This window comes from Silene latifolia, chromosome Y (genome assembly GCF_048544455.1).
Source record: "Silene latifolia isolate original U9 population chromosome Y, ASM4854445v1, whole genome shotgun sequence".
NCBI classification, from domain to species: Eukaryota; Viridiplantae; Streptophyta; class Magnoliopsida; order Caryophyllales; family Caryophyllaceae; genus Silene; species Silene latifolia.
In genome coordinates this window covers 302,795,763-302,819,111 of record NC_133538.1, presented here as the reverse complement: position 1 = coordinate 302,819,111, position 23,349 = coordinate 302,795,763, and the positions used below count along the sequence as shown (strand labels likewise).

The 23,349-nt window shown below is 38.3% G+C and overlaps 1 protein-coding gene across 1 annotated transcript in view; it reads right to left on the bottom strand.

Moving 5' to 3' along the window:
- The window catches only part of LOC141634061 (proline-rich receptor-like protein kinase PERK15), a 29,690-nt gene extending 13,893 nt beyond the window's left edge, over positions 1-15,797 (bottom strand). The window contains exons 1-3 of the mRNA XM_074446369.1: positions 15,121-15,797; positions 14,280-14,762; positions 13,127-13,210 (exon numbers count right to left, since the gene is read on the bottom strand). Coding sequence (XP_074302470.1) covers positions 13,127-13,210; positions 14,280-14,762; positions 15,121-15,706 — 1,153 coding nt within the window. The 5' untranslated portion in view covers positions 15,707-15,797. The remainder of the gene's footprint in view (positions 1-13,126; positions 13,211-14,279; positions 14,763-15,120) is intronic.
- Positions 15,798-23,349: the final 7,552 nt, after the last annotated feature.

The window sequence follows — 23,349 nt, the reverse complement described above, 5'->3', positions numbered from 1 at the left end:
CTAGATTATCCGGAATGTAGACAAATTATAAAGGATGCTTGGAGTTATAAGGTTGTTGGTTCACCATCCTTCAAGGTAGTTCGGAAGCTTAAGCGGGTAAAAATGGAGGTTAAGAAATGGACCTTGGATAAAAGGGAGGAATGGAATGGGAAATGGGATGATTTTGATAGGCAACTTGAAGAAGGTATGGATATAGCCGTTCTTACGGGGAATGCTGACGAGTATACTCGCGTTAATGAGCAGGTCCGTGAATTTGCCACTGCCAACGCTACTTATTGGAAACAAAGAGCGAAAATGAAGTGGATGGTGGAGGGGGATACTTGCACAAAATACTTCTTCAACTGGGTGAAAGGCCGTGCTGGAAGAAACTTTATTTTGGGCATTAGAAGAAATGATGGGGAGTGGACATACGATATGGAGGAAGTGGGAGCATTATTTCAGCGCACTTTTATGGATTTATACAAAGCCGCAGGTCCTAATGGGTCTTTGACTGGTCAACACAACGCGTCTTCTGAATTAGAGGGGGCAGATAACTTTTTTCAGGATATACTTAAACCTTTGAGATCCCGTCTCTCAAATGATGATGCTGACAGATTGGTTCTTCCTTTCACTGCCAAGAAAGTGCGAAGGGCTGTTTTTCAGATGGGCCCACTGAAATCACCCGGACCGGATGGAATTCCGGCAGTCTTTTATCAAAAATGTTGGCACCTTATTAAGAAGGATTTCACTGACGCCGTGCTCTCTACTCTTAATTCGAGACGAGTTCTCAAGGAGGCAAACCGAACCTTCATTGCTCTGGTACCAAAGAAGGAAAATCCGGAGGAAGTGCCGGATTACCGACCTATTAGTTTGTGCAATGTCTTCATGCGTATTTTGACGAAGTATATTACTAGTAGGCTGGCTAAGATTATGGGATATTTGGTGGGGGAAAGCCAAAATGCTTTTATTAAGGGACGGAACATTATGGATAATATCCTACTGGCTCATGAAGCAATTCATAAGATTAATTCTTATAAAATGAGGAAGAGTGGGATCTATGCTTTTAAGGCTGATATGAGCAAGGCTTATGACAGAATTCGATGTGATTTTCTTCAAGCTGTTCTTCATCACGTGGGTTTCCCGGAGAAAACTATCACTCTAATTATGAATTGTGTCTCCACTGTCTCCTATGAAATTTTGTTAAACGGCTCTCCTCTTCAGCAGTTTAAGCCAAATTGTGGTCTACGTCAAGGGGACCCTCTCTCTCCTTATCTTTTTCTCCTATGTATGGAAGTTTTATCGAGTAATGTCTCATCTGCACAGCTAGAGGGGCGCCTAAAGGGAGTCCGACTTTGTCGCAATGTTACACCGTTGACTCATCTCTTCTTTGCTGATGACTCGGTCTTTTTCCTGCATGATAAGAATAATTCAGTCAAGCACCTTAAACATGTGCTTGATAGTTACTGCAAGGCATCGGGACAAGTTCTGAATGAAGGTAAATCAGGTATTATCTTTAGTCCCAATATGAAGCTTAGAAATATCCGGCTGTGCTTAAAGACCCTTAGAATCCGGAACAACAAGGGAATAGGAAAGTACCTTGGATTGCCTACGGATTTCCAGTCTTCGAAGAAGGACATCTTCAAAGGCCTGATTGAAAATGTCTTAAAGCGGATCTCATCTTGGAATGGCATCTTTCTCTCACTAGCTGGGCGATTAACTCTAATCCTTTCTGTCCTATCAAGTTTAGCAACCTACTTTCTATCGGTATTCCGAATACCGGTAAGTGTGACTAAGAAGATTAATTCTCTTTTGTCGCAGTTTTGGTGGGCGGGCTGCAGGTTAGGTAAATCCCTTCATTGGTGTAGTCGGATGTTTACTAGTCCCCCAAAGAGTGAAGGAGATCTGGGTATCCGGAATATTGAGTACCTTAATCAGGCAATGCTTGCTAAACATGCGTGGAGGTTAGTTTCTGATGAAAACTCTCTCTTCTGTCGTACTTTCAGGGAAAAAATTTTAGGCGGGCCACTTTCTTTGAATGGGTCTGCTCGTAGGGTGACTGGGGGGATTTATTGGGGCACCAGAAGCATCATCCATGGGTTAGGTTTTATATTGGATAATATTGCTTGGAGACCAGGGAGAGAGTCTAACCTGAATGTTTGGAGTACCAGGTGGGTTGACGGGGGGACTCCGGACCCGAAAGATGACTTGCTTGATCCGAGCTTTCTCTTCTTAAAACATCTTCGTGTCAAGGACTTATGTTTCAACTCGGGAGGATGGAATGAAGATTTCATCAAGTTGGTGTGTAGTGAAGAGAGTGCTAACAAAATCCTTGCCATTCCACTAAGGAGTCAACAAGGGGCCGATGAAATTTATTGGTCTTTCTCCAGCAGTGGCGAGTATTCGGTTAAAAGTGGGTATGGCATTATTTTTAAGGATTTTTTTTGATAATAAAGGATCTAGCAAGGACAAAAGGAGGCTTGATCACAGAGGACGCTTGTTTTGTAAGAGAAGATTATGGACTTTGCCTGGGCCGCAGATGTGTAAAATTCTGGTGTGGAAGATTCTCACTAATTCCCTCCCTATAGGTCATGAATTTGTCAAACGGAAGTTAGATTGGGAGCCGTTCTGTTATCTATGCAGCATGGGCAGGAACAACCTGAATATATACAACTTAATCAATGTAACTGAGCGTTCATACAAAGTTGTCGAGCTCTATTAACAAAGTTATTGAGCTATGGTACAAAGTTATTGAGCTTACCAAAATAATTATTAAGCTCAATAACTTCGCAAAATAGCTCTATAATTTGTAAAATAGTTTAATAACTTTGTGTAAAAGCTCAACAACTTTAAGGCGTTGTATAATGCTATTATACAACTGTTTATAGGATAGCATTTGTGTTAATATATTCCGTACTATCGTAGAAGTTTTGTGCGTTAGCTTTCTAAACAAAGCAAAAAAATATAATATAGGCCCTGTTTCGTAAACAACAGATTAATTTCAGCAAAAGCAGATTATAAATGGCAGATTTTATCAGAAGGTTTCACTAGCATATTATAATTAGCAGAATTAATTTGAGTGTTTGGTAATTGACAGATTACGATTAGTATATTGTTAGTTTTCTTTGTAAAATGGAGAAAAATTTCCTATTTTACAATATGGTGGGGTAAGCAGCATATTGTAAAACAGCATATTGACCCCAAATATGCTGTTTCAATATGTTGTTTACCAAACGCTAAAATTAGCATATTGATTGGTCAAACATACTAAAACCCTTGAATATGCTAAAAATTGGTCAATATGCCGTTTACCAAACAGCACCTATAGTATCATACATTCGTATCCCATCACTTATCTATTTGCTTTGCATGGTGTGATAAATCAATAAAATCATGTGTGTACTTTTAATACTCCGTATCTTTTGAAGATTTCACACAGGGCCTCCAAAACTACAGGGACGGCCCTGCTTTTGGAACATTGATTTTTTGTAGGCCTTTGCCATAATTCGCGTTCATACAAGAGTTTTACGTATTGCAATTATTTGTTTCCCAAATTCATATTTAAGATCGAGCTATCTAGGCTAAAAGACGAGGCAAATAGATACTAAATCACATAACAAGTTGCCTAACAAATACCAAAAGTTAATAGTGTCGTCTTAAATGAGAATTTGTAATCACCATGTGGTAATATTTGCATTTGTTTTAGAGATAAAACACACTCTGTCTTGAGCAAGACTTACTCTTATTTATTTGTTTGTCAACGACAAAAACAATTTATTATTTAAGGTTAACTTACATTAATATAAATTTTTTTTTGTGAAAAGTTATTTTTCTAACATTTTTGTTACGCAATAAGTTTATGTTTAGACAGATTGGTCATAATTTCGAAAACTCCGTCATTAATTTGTAGACAGAAGAATATCTATCTAAACAATGTCTACCACGATGCAAGTACACACATATATAACTTTTAGGGGAAAAATGAACTAAAAAATGTGTTAGTGGATGTTTGAATCTCACATTCCAATAAATTTTGAATGCACATATTTATAAAAAGGTTTAATTATGTGAATTAGATTAAGTTGGTATATCTATGAAATTATATGGGTAGTTTATATACTCCGTAGTTGATTAGGGTGAGGGTGAAACCGTGAAAATAAACCACTCACTCATATGTCCTCTCCGATAAGGAGTTTAGACAATGTAATTCATTATATGAGGTCATAACAGTGATGAAAATAAAGGATCCATCCATAGCATAACTTCTGAAAATTCTATCTTATCATGACAATTTGAGAACTAATGAATTGTATAAAAGGAAAAACTTCGAATAAGTCACACCACATATGGTGATGTGACTTAGATTAGATAACAACTTGATAGAGACGATTTCTCATTAATTTATTGAGAGAGACGATCTTTCGTTATACACAACAATTGAACACCAAAATCCGCCTAAACTTCATTTGATTAACTTTTTAGTGAATGGGGTTAAATATAGCTAGTCTTGCTTGTGACGGGCTAATCTCATCACAAGTTTGTGACCTCTTACAAAAAGGGAGAGGGGACAAGGTGGGGCACCCCCCATGTGCTTTCCACTCACCTCTAAATGGGCATTTTGTGAGAAGAAACGGTATCCGTCACAAGCTTATGACGGATATTGCCGTCACAAATGAGAATTTGTGGGTTAAATATTAGATAGTATGAGATTATGGTTATTGATGTTACCTATTTTTAAGTATAATTTGCTTTTCTGGCCATTGATTACCATAATATATTTGCTATAGTTACATTTTTTTTAAGCACGAAAATTTTGGCCTTGTCTAAAATTTCGTTCGAGCTTCGTCCTTGACACAAAGTGACCAAAACGGAGCCAAAAATATCTTTCATAAAATATAAGCCTTTTTAAGGCCAGCCTAATGATAAGTGCTTTGATGCCACTGCTTTGATATTACCCGGGCAATGCACGGGCATGAAATCTAGTATATATATATATATATTTAAAAGAGAAACTTTTGGAGCGATTTCATTGGTTATTGCGTTTGTTGAATAAATTATGTATATAAAAAGACATACATAAAAAAAGATAAAATTTTGATTAAATTAAATGTAAATAACAAAAGATAACTTTTGATTTAAATTAAGGGTTTTTTGTCGAAAACTACCTTATATTTAGGGGTATTTGTAAAAACACTATCTTATATTAGTTTTCTTGTTTAGACTACCTTTGTTTTCTCATTTTTTGGTCAAAAACTACCTAGGCCGAAAATATGGCGACCTTTGGTCGATTTTGCGATATTAATCAATCTAACATGACTTTGTTAACATTAAACAACAATGATCAAATGCATCGAAACACAATTTAACTTGAGATAAGCAAAATATATGGATATCACATTTAAACAATAACTACAAACATCTACTAAAGTTAAGCGTAATTACATCGTGACTTCCCTAAATCGGCTAAAATAAGATTAAAGCATAAAAGAGTCATGTGAGATAGGTTAAAGCCGGAAAACAGACCAAATACGTTTAGACTTTTAGCGTAGGTAGTTATTGACAAAAAAATAAAGAAAATTAAGGTAGTTGAAAACAAAATAAAATAATATAAGGTAGTATTTTTACAAATACCCCTAAATATAAGGTAGTTTTTGACAAAAAAACCCTTAAATTAAATGTAAATAAAAAAGATAAGTTTTGACTTAAATTAAATGTAATATGAAATGTTTATCTCCTATTTGTGTGAGTATAAATACGTGAGATCAAATTATATCAATTCATGTTAACCTTTCCTTTCTTTGCTTCTAAGTTCTATATACATATTACTCCGTAGTATATAATATCCAGATTGTTATTTTAGATTCTTCCTTTGTACTGTACTTAATAGTATCGTTGTTGTAGTTTAAATATTTGTTTTTCTTATGACGTTTATTACTTTTATGTTTTTCAGGATTATTCGACTCGACGATTATTGCTGGATATTCCGGGCAAGATTAAGGCTCTGTTTGGCAATGCATTTCAGGTACCTGATTTGGTCAAAGTAGCTTATTTGACCAAAATTTCAGGTACCTTATTTTTCCGTAAGCGTTTGGCAAGTAGCTTTTTTGGTTAAATAAGCTACCTGAAAAGATTTCAGGTACCCGATTTAATTTTATTTTACTTTTTTACCCCTTAAATTTATACTATTAAATAATTATCATATCCTTATACGTCATTTCAGCAAAATCAGTTACCTTTTCAGTTAGTTTGCCAAATATTTTTTTTTATATAATCAGCTACCTTATCAGCTCCTAATTTCCAACTACCTTATCAGTTACCTTTTCAGGTTTTAGTCAGCCTTTCAGTATATAGGTACCTTTTCAAGTTTCAGCTACCTTTTCAGTTAGTTTTACCAAACAGAGCCTAAATACAAGTCAAATCAGATGATTAGAAGTAATATGTTTCTCTTTAGAGTCTTTTTATTGAAATAAGAAGATCAAGTCTCTCAATAAACGATATGAGCATGGTTCATGTTGTGCGGAAGCGTGAATATCCCGTGTTGGGCCTCTGCTGCATCTGTGTCCACAACCTATAATAGTACGATATTGTCCGCTTTGGGCCAAGCCCTCACGAATTTACTCTTGGGCCTCTTCCCAAAAGGCCTCGTATTATTATATTTTCTGGACACTTATAAAGATGATCTTCCATCTTTATTCTACCGATGTGGGACAAGGGTTTGCACCCTAACAATCCTCCCCTCAAACCAAGGACCATCATCTTGACTCGGACCTTGACCTCCATGGAGTACTCTCCCACTCTACAGCCCCAACTTCTAGACACCCAAAACATCACAAGTCTTGATAACCTCCCCTTAACCGACACACCATGCTCTGATACCAATCTCCACTTTGACTTGAATTATCCAAAAACGAACCAAACTCAAATCAGCTTCAACAGAGTCGATCCTCAAGTCACTACCTGTTCCGATAGTCTCCACTTTGACTTGAACACAACTCACAAAACGGACAAACGAACCAAGTGTGCAACAAACGTGACCAAATATACGAAGTACCAAATGTAGCAAGCTGCAACTACCAAACGTACCAAGTACCATATATCTTCATACCAATAGGAAGGCCAGACGTAGCAAACTCCGAAGAGGGCAAAAGCTACCAAATGCAAACACACATATGAGATATCCAATGTCACTAATGATGGAACGGTGTACCCAAAACAAACACACACTAGATTCCAAAACAAAATCTTCTCCAAACTTCATGTCCAAATGTACCGTCGTACCAAATTGCCCCATAAAAAGACACAAACGCCATGAACAAAACAGATTTTTCACCTGGTACAAAAGAGTGTCGCGAACATTACCAACATGCCTACACTAAGGCAACAAATACCCAAGTCAAAACCAAAATAGCATTCTATGCGAGCACAAATCACCTCCATCAAAGATGCAAATTGATAGACTAAAAAGTCCAACCCAAAAGCTCCACAGAACAAACTCCCGTCGAAGTTTCAGATGACCCCTTACGAGATCCCAATGGCTCTTTTTCAAGAAACCAAATAGCTCCACCTAGAACTCAAATTGTCTCAATGAGACGCAAAAATAGCTGTATGTTTGTCTTGAAGGATCCATTAGCTTTACCTGTATAGTAGCAAACTCCACCTTACCGCCAACAATACCATCCTTCCACAAACTCACCAGACCCAAAAGTATGTCAACTTTCAAAATATTCGCTCCCAAAAACTTTCCACCCATAATTCAACAAACCCAAATTAACGCCTAAAAGACAATTACAGCGGAAGCAGATCCCAAATCAGAACTCTAGCTCTGATACCAAATGTTGTAACGGAGGCGTCCCGTTACCCTATAGTTGGTTGATTAGGATGATAAGAACAAAATAATAGTGAATAACAAATAAAGTGACACACAGATATACGTGGTTCACCAGTAAAATAACTGGCTACATCCACCCTGAAGGAGAGCAAAATTCACTATTGTGGAGATAATAGTATAACAGTAGACCGGTATACACACGCTCAATATGAGCCAAAAGTATACCCTATTCTACCAACAAAATAGTAATCTCAAAGAGACAAAAGAGACAAACAAAACGAGATGAAGGACAAACGATCTTGTGGCCGCCAAAATCCGAACAGACTCCTTTAATCCTCAAATTCAGACGAACGTCAATCCACTTGAGCCCAGAACAAACTGAAGCTTCCTCCCGGAGGGAACCTCACAAATCAACACTCATAAGATTGTGCTCACAAATACTATCTCCACCTCCTTAATTTAACCTAGATTAATATAAGGGTGTTTATATAAATTTATTCCACCCTAAATAAAAGATCTAGTCTAATTAGAAAACAAAGACAATTAGGAAATTAATTAATAATTTCCTAAACAAACTAAACCAATGCAAAATCACGTACAAGACTCCTAACATGTATTAACTAGGAAATCCATGTGGGATCCACCCCCACTAACTTCCAATTACCAAAAAAACGTAACACACCCCGCATGTATACACGAAGTCAGAATTACGTGCGACCCATGGGGTTAAGTGTATGACTTGCACTAGTTACGAATAGTTACGGAGTCCTTCTTTATCTTGCTTTAGCATAGTCCGTCTTCGACACAAATTTAAAGCACAAATTCTTAACAGTTCAAAATCTCATACTAGGCCTATTAGAATATCCCAATATTCTTTGTATATCTGTTAAATATTTGTTCCTATTGTTTCTCCTGTATAGTTGCATATCTCGTTGACTAGGCATATTTATAGGCTAGATTAGTGTTCTGTTACGCTACCCTTATGGTAACCTAGTTTTGACTATATAAGGATGTTGTATATGATTAATATGATCAGGGAAAATATTACTATTATGGTATCATACCAAACCTCGATCTTCCATTAAATCTTCCGCTTATCCTTCTTCTCTGCTCTGCTCTTCTTTTTCTTTCTGTGACCATGACAAACGATACCCCTCCCCCAAACAAAACCCAGTTTCATCCCGCCTACTCTTTTTCCAATATCAAAAATTATGTGCAAATCACTCTTGAAACTGAAAACGTCCATTATGCGTCTTGGGCAGAACTCTTTCTCAATACTGCCCGTGCTTTTGACGTTATTGATCACATCGCACCACCTAAAGATGCTGTGATCAACAAGGACGCACAATGGAATCGTCTCGATGCCATTGTCAAGCAATGGATATACAGCACTATTTCTATTGATCTTCTTCACACGATTTTGGAACCGGGTGCCACGGCTCAGGGGGCTTGGGACCGTCTCACGGATATTTTTAATGATAATAAAAATACTCGTGCTGTAATGTTGGAACAACAATTTTCCAACATTCATATGGATAAGTATCCTAATGTATCGTCATACTGTCAAGCGATATGAGATATCGCACAAGAACCCCCGAGAACAAGGAATAATATGCAATAATAGTATCGGAGACATGCTAACACTGACGTTCTACCTATATGGCTCCGATTTGGATATGTTTAGCCAACTACTAAGATAAATTAAAACATGTATCATGATAAAAGTTGAAAAATCTATCATGTTAAAAGCTAAAAAAAAATTTATATTGAATAGCTAATTATTATCTTAGGGAGTCTGCGTAATACATACCATTGTTCTTGCTAAGGAGTAAGGAAATTTTGAAATTGATTTTTATTATTGTAGATGTTTTGTCAATATAGGTTCTTTTCTTATGAACTGGAGTACCAACTATTGATTATATGTGAAGTATGGATTACAAAGTACCTTTAGTTCTATTGTGTATTCGTGAGATGACGAGGACATGGTTTCTTTGTACATTACCGTAATTATTGTATGAAGGTTTATTTTAAGAGGGGTATATTCTACGTACTATGATATATTGTGTAAGAGTTTTCTACCAAATTTTCGGAGTGTTATTATTCTATAGGTATATGATAATCATGAATTAGCATAGTTTGTTCATCTTTTTTCAGATTAGTATAGCTTTTTAAGATTATTAGTCAGCTAATTATAGATTTGCAGGCTTAATTATTTGCCTTGATTCTTTGATTAATTGTTGGAGATGTACCAATTCACTCAGAAACTAATGAATTGGTGGTAATACATCAGATGTATAATCCACCTACTGTAGTTTGAAGGTAAGAGTGTCACAATATTTTGTTTACTTTTGGCTTCTCAAAGAATAATAAAGTAAACAAATGATTGAGAAAAAGAGAGTAATTTATTATCGCCTCATTCACGATGAGTAACAACTATTAAGGATATTATAGCTTGACCTTTAGTCAACTATAATCTCACGTAACAATCTCCTAAACATATGTGCACATGCTCCTATTCTTTTGTATTTACTTAGTCAATTAGTTAGACTCCTCTTCCTAATTTCTAGCATTAGTTAGCTTAGGTTTCTCTGATATTGTTAGCTTAACAATTGTATAAATACAACCTCTTGTAACCTATTCTAATTATCCAATACAATATACATATTATCTTATTCTCTTCATGGTATCACGAGTCTGACGATCCTCCCGATCAAATCAAAACCCCGTCTTCATCACTGTACTCGAATCCGACCTATCTCATACGATCACCATGGCCACCAACCAAATGCAACTCGCCAACACTGCCGACCCGACCCACCCCCTTACCCTCGTCAATTTCTCTAATTGCATTCAGCTTAAGGACACCATAACCTTCCGTCAATGGAGATTTCAAGTCCGTGCTATCATGAACGGTCTTGAACTCTTCTCTTATCTTGACGGCACCACCACTGCCCCCGCCAAAACCATCACTGTCGACCCTACCCCACCCGACACTAAGACCACAACCGCTCCCAACCCTGCCTATACCACATGGTATAGGCAAGACCAACTCATTTTAGGAGGTCTTACCGGTACTCTTGCACCCCCGATAGCCGCTCTCATCGTCAATGACACAACTTCCCATGCCGCTTGGACCACCTTGTGTCGTACCTTTGCCAATTCCTCTAGAGGACACCGTCTCCAAATTAAAGACCGCCTCGAAAATATAACTCACACCGATAACATGACCATTACCGAATATATGACCGCCATAAAGGCTTGCACCGATGACTTGGCTCAGCTCGAACATCCGATGGATGTTGATGATATCACTGCTCGCATTCTTCATGGCCTCAATTATGACAAATATGGTTCCGTAATTGAGGCAGTGCGCGCACGTGATACGTCAATATCCTTTGAATCGCTTCATGAGAAACTGATCCAACAAGAACTCCGCCTTAAACATGCACCCACTGCCAACCCATCCACCGTGTTTATCTTTTTGTTATGTTCTACACAGTTGTTTTGTATGAATAATTTAGCATTATCAATTTATACAATAATATTTTAGAATTAGATAAAAATTGATACAATTTTATTAGTTGTATCGTATATGTAAATTAATATCCCATGGAAAATTTTACTTAGAGACTACTACATGAATCCATATATACGATTTCAACAAACTAATACGTTAGAGATTATAGTAAGACACTAATACATATTCATGCATGTTACTTAGATTATAGTAAGACACTAATACATACTCATGCATGTTACTTTTTATGATTTTAGTTTAGAAGACTTTAGTTTCCTCTTTTTTCCCTAAAATACATATTTTCTACTTCTATGCTAATTTTGGTGATTCCAATGCTTTTAGTTGTCTTTATATATTAAATATATTTATTATATCAGTTTTTATATGTTATCAATCATATATATCAGGATTATTAATGTGTGTTCTTCGGGAATACATTAGAAAAACCGTTATTATATATAGGCTCTAATTATTTATTTTCTCCTTCTATGCTCTTTTATTTGTAATTATATACTCCCTCCAATTCATTATAATGTTCCCCTTTGTCTTTGGCATGATACTTTGTATACTATTAAAAACCCTTTGTATACTATTAAAAATGAATAAAGGACATTGGTGAGGTTGGTGTTATGAGAGAGAGATGAATTATTAGGAGTTAAATAAGGAGTTGTGGGCCAAAACATTAAGAAAAGTAATAAAATATGAGTAAAAAAGTTGTGTGGGGTTTGGTGATAGGAGAGAAGGATGAATAAAATAAGAGTAAAAGTTACCAAAAAAGGAAAAGAGAACCTTACTTGAATAATTCATTTCGGGAAAAAGGAACATTATAGCGAATAAGAGGGAGTATTTATATATTTACTTTAATTGGTCTCTGTTAACAATAATGAAGAGGTTTTTTTGTGTTCAGATCAACCAATAAGCAGTAAGATTTTGAACATATAACAGAACAAGTACATTATCGTCCTCTTCAATAATTCATTGAGCATTTGTCACAAAAAAAAAAAAAAAAAAAAGCCATTCGGCATCAAGAGTAGTTTAGACCTTAGATTGTATGGCTATGTTTCAAACAATATTATTTATTAAATAATCGTAATAATATCGTTGATGAGTGATCTAGAATGGAATATTTGCTTGACTTAAGCATAGTTCGGTTCGTGACATTAAAATGGCATGACAAATTGAGAATTGCCTATCAACTACATACTTCTAAGAATTTTGGTTCAGCATAGCCAAGGCAACATGGGGGAGCGATCTCCCGTTTTATATTTTGCAATATTCCATATTTAATGGGGTACTCTCTCCATTCTACTTTTATGATCCTACTTTTTCGGGAAAGATTTAATAAATAAGATAAAACTACTATTTTATCCTTTAGTTAAGAATAATGACAATATACAATTTTGATGGTGTGAATAGAAGTTAAAAACTTAGGAGTATTAGCGGTAGTACCATAAATTTTGGAGAAAGAGAATAATAAAAATGGGATGAAGAAAACTATATAAAATATTCTTTGCTCTATCATAATATGTACTAAATGGCGTCAATAGTTTTGGGATAAATTATAAGAGGAAATGGACAATAAAAATGAGATGGAGGGAGTGATGCATGAGTAGCTTCATCAATAAAACATTTTGCTTGTGACGAACACTATCCGATTCTTCTTTTTATCTCGACATAAGACATTTCTCCGATATTACTCGGCCAACCACCGAGCGTGAAATCTAGTTAGATAATATAATGAGATGTACCACCAACTTACATAAGAAAATGAAATTTGATTTAAAAAAAAAAAAACAAGAACTTACAATCTTCGTGGAGGTAACTAAGCCCTTTAGCAGAGCCAAGAGCAATGCGAAGCCTAGTTGAGAAATCCAAGGGCGGATCCTTTTCTGTCGTAGAGATTCAAGAAAGTCGTGTTATTATATGCCAATAAGATTAATAACTTTCATTGTGTCATTAACTTCACATAGAAACATATACTCCCTCCTATTCTGAATAACTCTCCTCATTAGAGGATGGCACGGGAATTAAGGGTGTTTAAATTATATAAGTTAAAGTATTATGATAGTGTGAGTTAATTGGAGAGAGGGAAAATATTGTGGGGTATTATTGTGGGGGGAGTAATTAAATAAGTATTGTTGTGGGGTGAAGTGAGATAAAATATGGTATTGTGGGGTATTGTTGTGTGTGTGGGGGGAGTTGAGGTGATTAAAATAAGTATAAAATTTTACTAAAAACGGAAAAGGGAGAGTATTGTGAATAGATGAATAAGAAAATAGGGAAAGTTTTTTAGAACAGTTAGTCTTGCTTATAACGGTTGTAAATTATAACGAAGGGATGGAAAGCACCATCACCCTCAAAAAAGGTGTTGTTTTAGGTTGAGGTGATTAATTTAAGTATAAAATTTTACTAAAAACAGAAAAGGGAGAGTATTGTGAATAGATGAATAAGAAAATAGGGAAAGTTATTTATTTCAGTTAGTCTTGCTTATAACGGTTGTAAATTATAACGAAGGGATGGAAAACACCATCACCCTCAAAAAAAGTGTTGTTTTAGATGGATTTATACTCTCGTTGTAAATTATTCTTGTTTACAACGGTTGTAAACAAGAATTTGTGTATTTAGAATAGGAGAGAGTACTACTCCCTCCATACCATACCAATGGTAACATTGACTTTTTCACACTTGTCGAGACATGTTTTGCAACATGAATATCTTTAGTTACACATTATTAAAAATTATAAAAATTTGATATTCTTATAGCATTCATGACAATAAATCAAACAAGATCTCACATGACTATATTTTGTCTTATAGATTAAGAATAATATCGAAGATTCCTTACGACTATAAATAGTGCCAAGATTCTCATTTTTACCATTAGTGTGGTATGGAGGGGGTATGATTTATCGTAACCTACTATAAAACGGCTTAGTAACATGAAAAAAAAGAACTCACTATGCAAATGGAACTCCAAAGTATCATTAGGCAAAAATTCATAAACCAACATCCTTTGACCACCAGCAATGCAATACCCAACCAAAGACACAAGATGTCGATGATGAACACGACTAATAATCTCAACTTCTGATTGAAACTCCCTCTCTCCTTGTCCACTTCCCGATTTAAGGCTTTTAACCGCAATCTCCTTACCATTTGGCAAGGTACCCTTATACACATACCCAAATCCACCTTGTCCCAGCATTCTCGACTTGTCGAAATTGTTTGTTGCTGCTGCTAACTCTTCGTAACTGAAGCTGCTCTTGTTGTATCCTAGTGTTAGGCTTGGTGATGGTGCTAATGATGTGTTTATGTTTCCTCCTCCCGAGTTTAGCCCATCACTTTCAGCAACACCACCATCGCTGTGTTGTCCCCAACCACCGGAAGATGGAGGTATTTTTACTGCGTGGTCTTGGGATGATGATTGCCAATATTGGTTGCCTGCTTACATGTTCAAGGTTATTACAACAAATATATTAATACAATTAGGAAAATGAAAGGGCACCACCGGGTGACACCCAATTTGGGCGCCACCCTCTCACATGGGGTAAGTGGGGACCCTTTCAATTAAGAATGATTGTGAGAGGGTGACACCCAATTTGGGCATCACCCGGTGACGCCCTATCACTATCATACAATTATACTAGTGCAGTGGTCCTACTAATAAGTGTTGTAATTTACAACGGAAGGATGATATGGACCATCAAACATGACATATGGAGTATATTTTTTTCAATAACGAATGACTCCGACGGAGGAGTATTATTTTTGGGAGAACACATATTGTTCGTGAAATTACCTTGAGGATGAGGTTCAGGAGGACCCTCCCAACCATAAGGAAGACCATGACTCGACTGCTTCTTTTTCTTCCTCCCACAAAACACACAAACAATAACCAACAATAACAATACTCCCCCTAGTGCCACCACTCCGACTATTAGCGCAGTGTTATTACTATTACCATGACTATTATTCGACGTAGATTCTGGTGTCGAAACCTCGTTTCCATTCGTCCATGATGTCTGATTATCATACGAACGCGGGGGCGCCAATCGGGGTACTTCACGTGGTCCACGTCCGGGAGATTCCGGTCCCACCACTTGCGCTGCCGGCACTGGTGGCGCCTGCCCCACATTTCCGCTGCCATCACCACCACCGCTAGGTGGCGGCGGAGACGGTTTAGCTTCCACCATTGGCGGCGGTTGCTCCGCCGCGGTGGCCTCTTCAGGCGGTGGGGGTGACGTCACTAGTGTTGAAGGTGACGAATCGGATGGCGGGGGTGACAAGGTAGTTGAATCGGACCACGGTGGGGGCGGTGTTTCGCTTGAATCTGATGGTGGTGAATCTGGTGATTGTTCCGGAGCATTAGATGAACCGTCCGACATTGTTACAAGTTACAACCTCCCTGTTTTTTTATTTATTGTTTTTCGGAATTTAGGCCGTCTTCCACATGAAACACTTTTGGATTTCCCCTTCAGCTTCCCCTTTTATTGTTCGCCTTTCTAGTTTAGCGACCCTGAAAAATCCAACCACATTGCAAATCTACGTCACAAACACGAAAACAATCAATTTTATTAACCAACCCACCCAACCAAGTCTTAAAGAACACCGCCTCAGAATAACTCTGGTCTCACGTTAAAGTTATTATAAGAACGTAAAAAAATATGAAGAAATCATTAGATCAACGAACTTATAGTCCATTTTTAAACATGACACATGAAAATATAACATCAATTTTCTATCTAATAGATAATTAATAGAGAGAAGAGTATAGACCTGAAAAAAGAAAGTTTGAAAGGAAATTCAAATGAAAGAGGAGCAAAAACTGAATTAGAAAATTGATGCAATGATAGAAAGGTGGTCTATTCCTACAAATTAGGATTAATGCTTTCAAATTGTTCATTCATTTCTAACTTCTTTTTTCCTTAACTTTTTTCATTAATTCCTATCTTCTTTTCATTGATCCATCTTAATTTTAGGAAAATTTGCTGTTAGGTAAATCCTATTTTTGGTCGAGTTTAATCATTTTTAGCTAATTAATTAGCTTTGTTTAGCTAAGTTTTGTTAGCAACAATATTTATAGAAGACTTTGAACACATTCTGTAAGTCAATTAAGAACTAAGATCATAAAATGTTAACTTAGTTCTTTTGATGACGAGTTCCAGCTTCTATATCATTGTATTACTCATAACCCACGATTCTTGTATAAGACCGGACATATCCGTTTTACTATAAAACTGGTCAAATAGACTAAGCATATACGTGGTGTCGAAAATATTTCAAGAGGCATTTCTTCGAATCTCTCTTCAGTGTAACCATGTAATGACATAAAGCGTATTTTGAAAGGAAATTCTTCATAATTATTATGATTCCTCATTTAGTCGATTTTTTTCGAAAACAATAATCAGTATTGTTGGAATGGTCCGTTAGCCTTTCGACTTGATAAAAATCCCATGCTTGGGAGTAAGAGAAAAATGATTGTACATCTACCTCACACTTATGAGTTTTTATATATTTTTTTTGAGTTTTATACAATGAGTAGATTATACAACCTGTTGTATGCAGTTGTATGATGTAGAATCTGAGGCTGTGTACTAAAATTTTCGAGTTTTTTTTAAAAGAATGTGAGCTATACTGTAAAGTTTTTGAACTCACACAATTAAACATAAAAAAAATAAACTCTTACAAAACTCAGAAAAATTACACATAAGCTCGGATTAATGTATAGGGTTGTACAATGCTCATTATACAACTAGTTGTATAGTAGTATTTGTGAGTTTCATATAGTTTATAAACTACATTTTATTTTTATGATGTCAAAAATCAAATTTTTCTGAGCTTATATGTAATTTTTTTTTGAGTTATAATGGAACTTTTAATGTTTAAGTAAGTAAACTCAAAATCTTTATAATAAAACTCAAATTTTTTAAATTAAAACTCAAAAACTTTTTCTTAATGCTCAAAAACTATACTATCTGATGTACTACATTAGATGTATAATCCACTTACCGTGGGAGTAAATGTGATCTCTATACATATAAAATTATTTTCAAAACTGATAAGCGCTTTAAAACGTAAATATTGTCTCAATACGATCTCAAATTAGACGATGTTATGGTCAATGTGGTCATTGTTTTGGTAAAAAATTACCTAATAGTCACTTTGTCTTTAGGTGGGTTAAAGCGGTTTATTGTTAGTCGATTTTTAGGTAGTGTGAATGTACTTGCAAACGGAAGGAATAAAATAAGAAATGCAAAATAGTAAAGGACACGAGCAATTGGTGACGCGGAAAACCCGAATGTGGAAAAAACCGCGGGGGATCGGTATCCCGCCAAATTTATGCACTATAACTTCTGGGGTACTGCGGAGGAACAACGTAATGATACAATTATGACGGAAATAAAGACTAATGATTTTGTATGGTGATGGTTGATGATTTTCTTGAGTGGAGATTTGATGTGTGAGTAAATGAATGATTGAATGTCCTTATTGCTTGCCTCGTCCTCATATTTATAGCTGTTCCTTTTGACCCGCTCCTCCGAAGCACCTACTCCCTATTTATGCTCAACTTCCTTATTTTTGTGGGATTTGTTATTTGACCGAGTTTTGTGGGTTTTGTTCAGCTTGCGTTGGACTCCAGTTTGGTGTGGTGTTTGCTCAAGATATTTTCTGGCCACGTCATCAATCTATTGCTTTAGTTTTGTGTCGATGATCAGCTGCCACATCATCAAGTGAATTTTTGATAGAAAATTACCCAAATAATTATCCCCAAAGGAATTGTCATCCACTTGCTCAATGTAATGATGGGAATTGCTTTCCCTAAAAAGTCGGACTGACAGAGGAGTCCCATCAATCCCATGCCGCCTATCTTCTTAACTGCCCCTATCCACTTACCTACGACTTACTTCTCAACTTCCAACACTCTCCCCTTTTGACTTTCCTCCTTATAAATACCCCCAATTCCCCTTGTCTCTTTACTTCTCTCTTTTCCAAAAAACGCCTTTCCTCAGGTATTTTCTCCCTCCCTCCCTCCCTCCCTCCCTCTTTTGTCTTACTCTTGTTTTCCATTCACCATGACCAAAAAATCTACCTGCTGCCCCTTGTCTCGTGCTTCTCCATCGCCTCCCTCTGCCTCTACTTCCTTTGGATCCACCGGAGTTCTTTTTGAGCTGTTCATGTGCGATTCCTGCTATGCTCATTCTGATGTTTCAGAAGTGAGGCAGAAATTTGGGCTAGATGACCAGATGGAAATTCATCTTCCCCAACCTGGTGAAGCTCCTGATTTTTATTGTCTTGAGCGGACTTGCCTTTATGAGTATCCGTCTCATTTGGGTTTTCGTTCCCTCTGCTTTCTCTGGTTCAGCGAGTGCATTCCTTCAATAAGCTGGCGATTTGTTAGCTTAAGCCGCATGCATGGCGTGTACTGGTTTTGCTGTGCATTCTGGATGAAGATTATAGCTTGGGTCTGACTTTTGGTGACCTGGCGGCGCTGTACACCTACAAATCCGTCAAGCATGGCCAAGTGACCCTCAGATCTTGTAATAAAATGAACTCGGAGGTGATATTTCCTCCCAAAGTGAGGGATGAGGGCTGGTTCAAGCGCTACATCTTTGTCAAAATTGACATAATCTCCCCTACCCCTAATTATTTGTTCGATAAGTGGGCTCCGGTTGAAGGTAACTTCTGCTGTTGATGTTCTTTCTTCCCCTTTTGATATCACTGTTCTTAGTGGCTTTTTCTTGCAGATTTGTTGCAACCAACTCCTACCAAAGATCTTACTGTTGTGACCAGGCTCCTCAGTCTTCCTCCCCAAGCTAGAACTTTTCCCGCCTTCCTTGCCTCGCAGACCACAGGTTCTTCCTCTCATCCGCTCAAAGTGGACGAAGAAGAAGAGGACCAGGAGCCTCACGAAGAAGAAGGGGAAGAACAAGAAGAGGAAACACCCTCTAACTTGGAAAACGATTCTGAAACGGAACCATCAATGTCATCTGATGAGACATTTGTCTTTTCTTCTTCCTGTCTATTGTAACTATTTTACTCTGTGTGACTGGTGCAATGACCGTTTTTCTTAGGCAAAGCCCCTTTCTGTGCTGACTTCGCAATGGAAGTGAAGAAAAGGAAGCTCGCCTCCTCTTCCTCCCAACCCGCTCCAAAGAAGAAAATTGTTCCGGCTCCTGAGCCGGAAGTGAAGTCTGTTCCTCCTTTGGTATCGGTACATCCCAGGGCGCCTCTTTCCAACTCTATGACTCTCTTTCGTTTCCCTCGTGGATATGGTGGTGAGGCTGGCATTCCCTTCTGGCCTTAGCTGGAACAATTCCTTCTTCCGACTACTGCCCATAAGCTAAGCACCAAACCCATGCCTGAGATGCTGGATATCTCAGTTGAGACCGACTTTGTTGTAAGTACAGTTGTCTCTATTTCTGTCTTATCTTCTTGCTGAGGAGATTGCTCACACTTGCTTTTCGCTTCTTACAGAGTCTTCAGCTGAACCTGTTTATCCGCAAAGAGGTTCCTAGTCTGATGGGTGAGGTGAACAGCCTCAATCAAAGGGTTTCTGATCTGGAGTCTAAGCTCTCTTCCGCTGCTAAGGAGAAGAGCACTGCCCTGTCACAGCTGGCATAAACTCAAGCTCAGCTGGTGAAGGCAGAGAGTTCCAACTCCTCCTTAGCTGATAATCTTGCTGCTGCTGAGGACCAAGTGCAGACCCGGAAGAAGCTTCTTCTCGACGCCCTGCTGTATGCCTCCTTGGAGTCCAAGATCAAGAGCATGCGGGAGTTCCATGCTGGGACGCACACCAATTGGAATCTGGCGGAGGAGGAGAGGCAGTTTGCTGAGACTTTTCCCATTCAGCCTGACTTCAGCATTATCAATGATCTGATTGCGGAGGAGGAAGCGACTCTTGTTAGGGGGGCGGGTGTTCCTTCTAAAGAAGTGGTGCAGGTGGAGGAAGACGCCCTGACTCTGTTGCTGCTCCTGTTCCTAATGAGGTGCCTGTTTCAGATCAGGCTGATTAGATGAAAAAATTCCCTCTAGGTAATTGTAGTTTTTTGCTTTTTGGCCTTACCCCTGTTAGGCGTTTGGCTTTGTTTTTCTTTGTTTGAACAATCGTTTGTCTTCCTCTTTTGCCCCCTTCTGGGGGTTATTTATGTTTATGTTCTTCTTTTTTTATGTACTTACTGTGCGTATTATGCTGTTTGTCATGCATGCATTGTATGTTGGTCGGCTCACTGTTCTGTTGGGGTGACTTCGGTGGTCCTGGGGTCTCCTGTCCTTACGGGATTCTCGGGTCCCTGTCCAACCATGCGCACCATGTACGTCCTGCAGGAGGAACATTTTGCTAGTCCTTTTTTTCTTTCAGGCTGCTGGGGATTAAATTCCAACTTAAAGGGTTCTCAAAAATCTTAAAAAAAAAAGAATATCGCAAATGAGAGTGGATTAAAAAGGAAATTGTTTCAGGAGCAAAAACAGTATTCCTTCAATTAGTACAACCAAAAATTTAAAAGAAAACAACACTTAATCTGGGCCCTTTTGGCAAGAAATCTCAAAGATGAGACTCCCACATTTTATTCCCTTAGCGCTACCTGTTGACAGATAACACCCGAGGGTTGAAAAAAATAAGAATTTAAAGTATGTGGGAAAAATTTGAGAGCACGTTTTAAGTTGTTACCCCTTTAGCAGTACCTAATAGGTACAAGGTGGCTAACACGTACGTTCTGAATGAGATACCTTGTCGGGCAGATAGTGTTCCTTCTGTGGAGCTGCAAAAAGCAACAATGTGATACCTGTTCAGGCGAGTAAATAAGAAGTTGGTGCCATAACTTAAAGTTTTGGGTTTCCACTTCTTCCGTCCTACCTAGTGAGAAATAGGACTGGGATTCCAGCGGGTGGATTTTGGGCGTTGTACCACCTCAGATGAACGCTGTTGCATTGTAAGAAATTAGTTCAGGCGCTAACGACACAAGTTCAAAGTTTATCATGTGTATTGTTATGTACCTTCTGAGGGTGAGGCTTTTGTGGTTCAGCAACTGGAACCTAAATGTAGTACTCTTCCAGGTGAGTAATGTTCCAGGGCTTATGTATAAGTTTTCCCTCCATAGTCATGAGTTTTTATGCTCCATTACCCACCACGCTTTCTACCTGGTACGATCCTTCCCAATTATAAGTAAACTTTCATGCTTGCTGGTTCTTGGTGTTCTGGAACACCTTTCTGAGTTGTAAAGTTCTGATTCTTACATTTTGATTGTAGCCCCTGGCAGCAGTTTGTTTTTAGGCTGCCATTCTGATCTAAACGCTGGTTCTTAGTTTGTCCACAGTATCCAGGTTGCTGGCCATTTCCACCTGATTCCTATCTTCTGTTATGCAACCATACATGTGTGTTGGTACTCGCACCTCAGGAGGGGATTATGACTTCATCCCCATACACTAGACTGAACGGTGTTTATCCTGTGGCCACTTTGGGGGTGGTTCTATCAGACTACAGTACTAGGGGAAGCTCATCTGCCTATTTACCCCCAAATTCCTCCAGTCTCTTTTTCAGGTTCTCCATGACAATTTTATTACTGGATTCCGCCTGTCCGTTTGACTGAGGATTCCTGGGGGTAGACTTGAACAGTGCAATGTTCCATCTGACACAAAATGCCTCCATTATATGAGATACAAAATGGGAACCATTATCACACACTATTTCTGAAGGGATGCCAAATCTTCATATGATGTTCCGCTTGATGAAAGAAATTACGTGTCGCTTAAGGACCAGGGGAACGCCTCAGCCTCTATCCACTTGGAGAAATAGTCTGTCATGGCAAGCATGTAGACCCTGTTTCCTGAAGCACGGGGCAGTGGCCCCATAATATCTATTCCCCATTTCAGGAAGGGCCATGATGAGATTATTGGGTTCATGGGTTCTACCGGCTGATGGCTAACTGGCGCATGTCTTTACGTATTCCATTGCATCCTTCCGCATGGTCGGCCAGAATTACCCTTGTCTGAGTGCTTTATTGGACAGGCTCCTACTCCTTGCATGATTTCCATATTCCCCGCTGTGGATGTCATGCTTAACAACATGTGCCTCCTAACTGCTCAGACATCGCAGGTAGGGTCCTGCTAATGATCTCCTGAACTATATGTTGTTAATCAATACGAACCCCGAAGCTTTAATTTTGAAACTCCTGACTTCCTTTTCATCGGCAGGGAGTACGTCGTTTTGTAACCAATCGTGGTAAGGCTGCCGCCAATTTGGAGTTTCATCCTGGGCTGCTGAGATACACATTAACCCCGCTTCGTGTGTTCATTATGAGTACGTAGCCTTGTCTGTTCCATCATGTTCCTACTAGCAGACAGCTGGTTCGAACACAAGTATAATGGGGACTGTAGAGATTACCCCGGGCTTGAATATTGCCCATAATGTTGCCAAGGCGTCTGCCTCAACATTCTAGTCTCTGGGGATCTGCTTGATGAAGAAGGTAGCAAAACGAAGTTTGAGAACCTTCGACACTTTTAAGTAGGCTACCATTTTGGAATCCTTAGCGACATACGAGTTATTTACATGGTTTACAATAAGCTGGGAATCGTTGTACACCTCTATGTGACTGGCTCGTAGGTCCAAGGCTAGCTGTAGTCCAAATATCAAGGCCTTATATTCGGCTTCATTGTTGGTCGCCTTGAATTCACACCGTACCGCCTGAACAATATGTTCCCCTTGAGGTGACCGGAGGACCAAGCCTACCCCCGTTCCCCTAATGTTCGAAGTCCCGTCAACGAACAGTACCCACCTTTGGTCACCCTTGTCCTCACTCAGGGTTAGCACGTCTTTGTCAGCCTAAGGTTGGAGGGTCGGGCTAAAGTCTGACACGAAGTTAGCTAGGGCCTGGGATTTGATGGCTGTCTAGGGTTCAATTGTCAGGTCGTACCCGCTCAAGTCGACAGACCACTTAGCCATTCTACCCGACAGTTCAGGTTTTCTCATTATAGCTTTTAGGGGGTAATTCGTGATTACAGAGATGGCGTGAGACTCAAAGTAGGGGCGCAA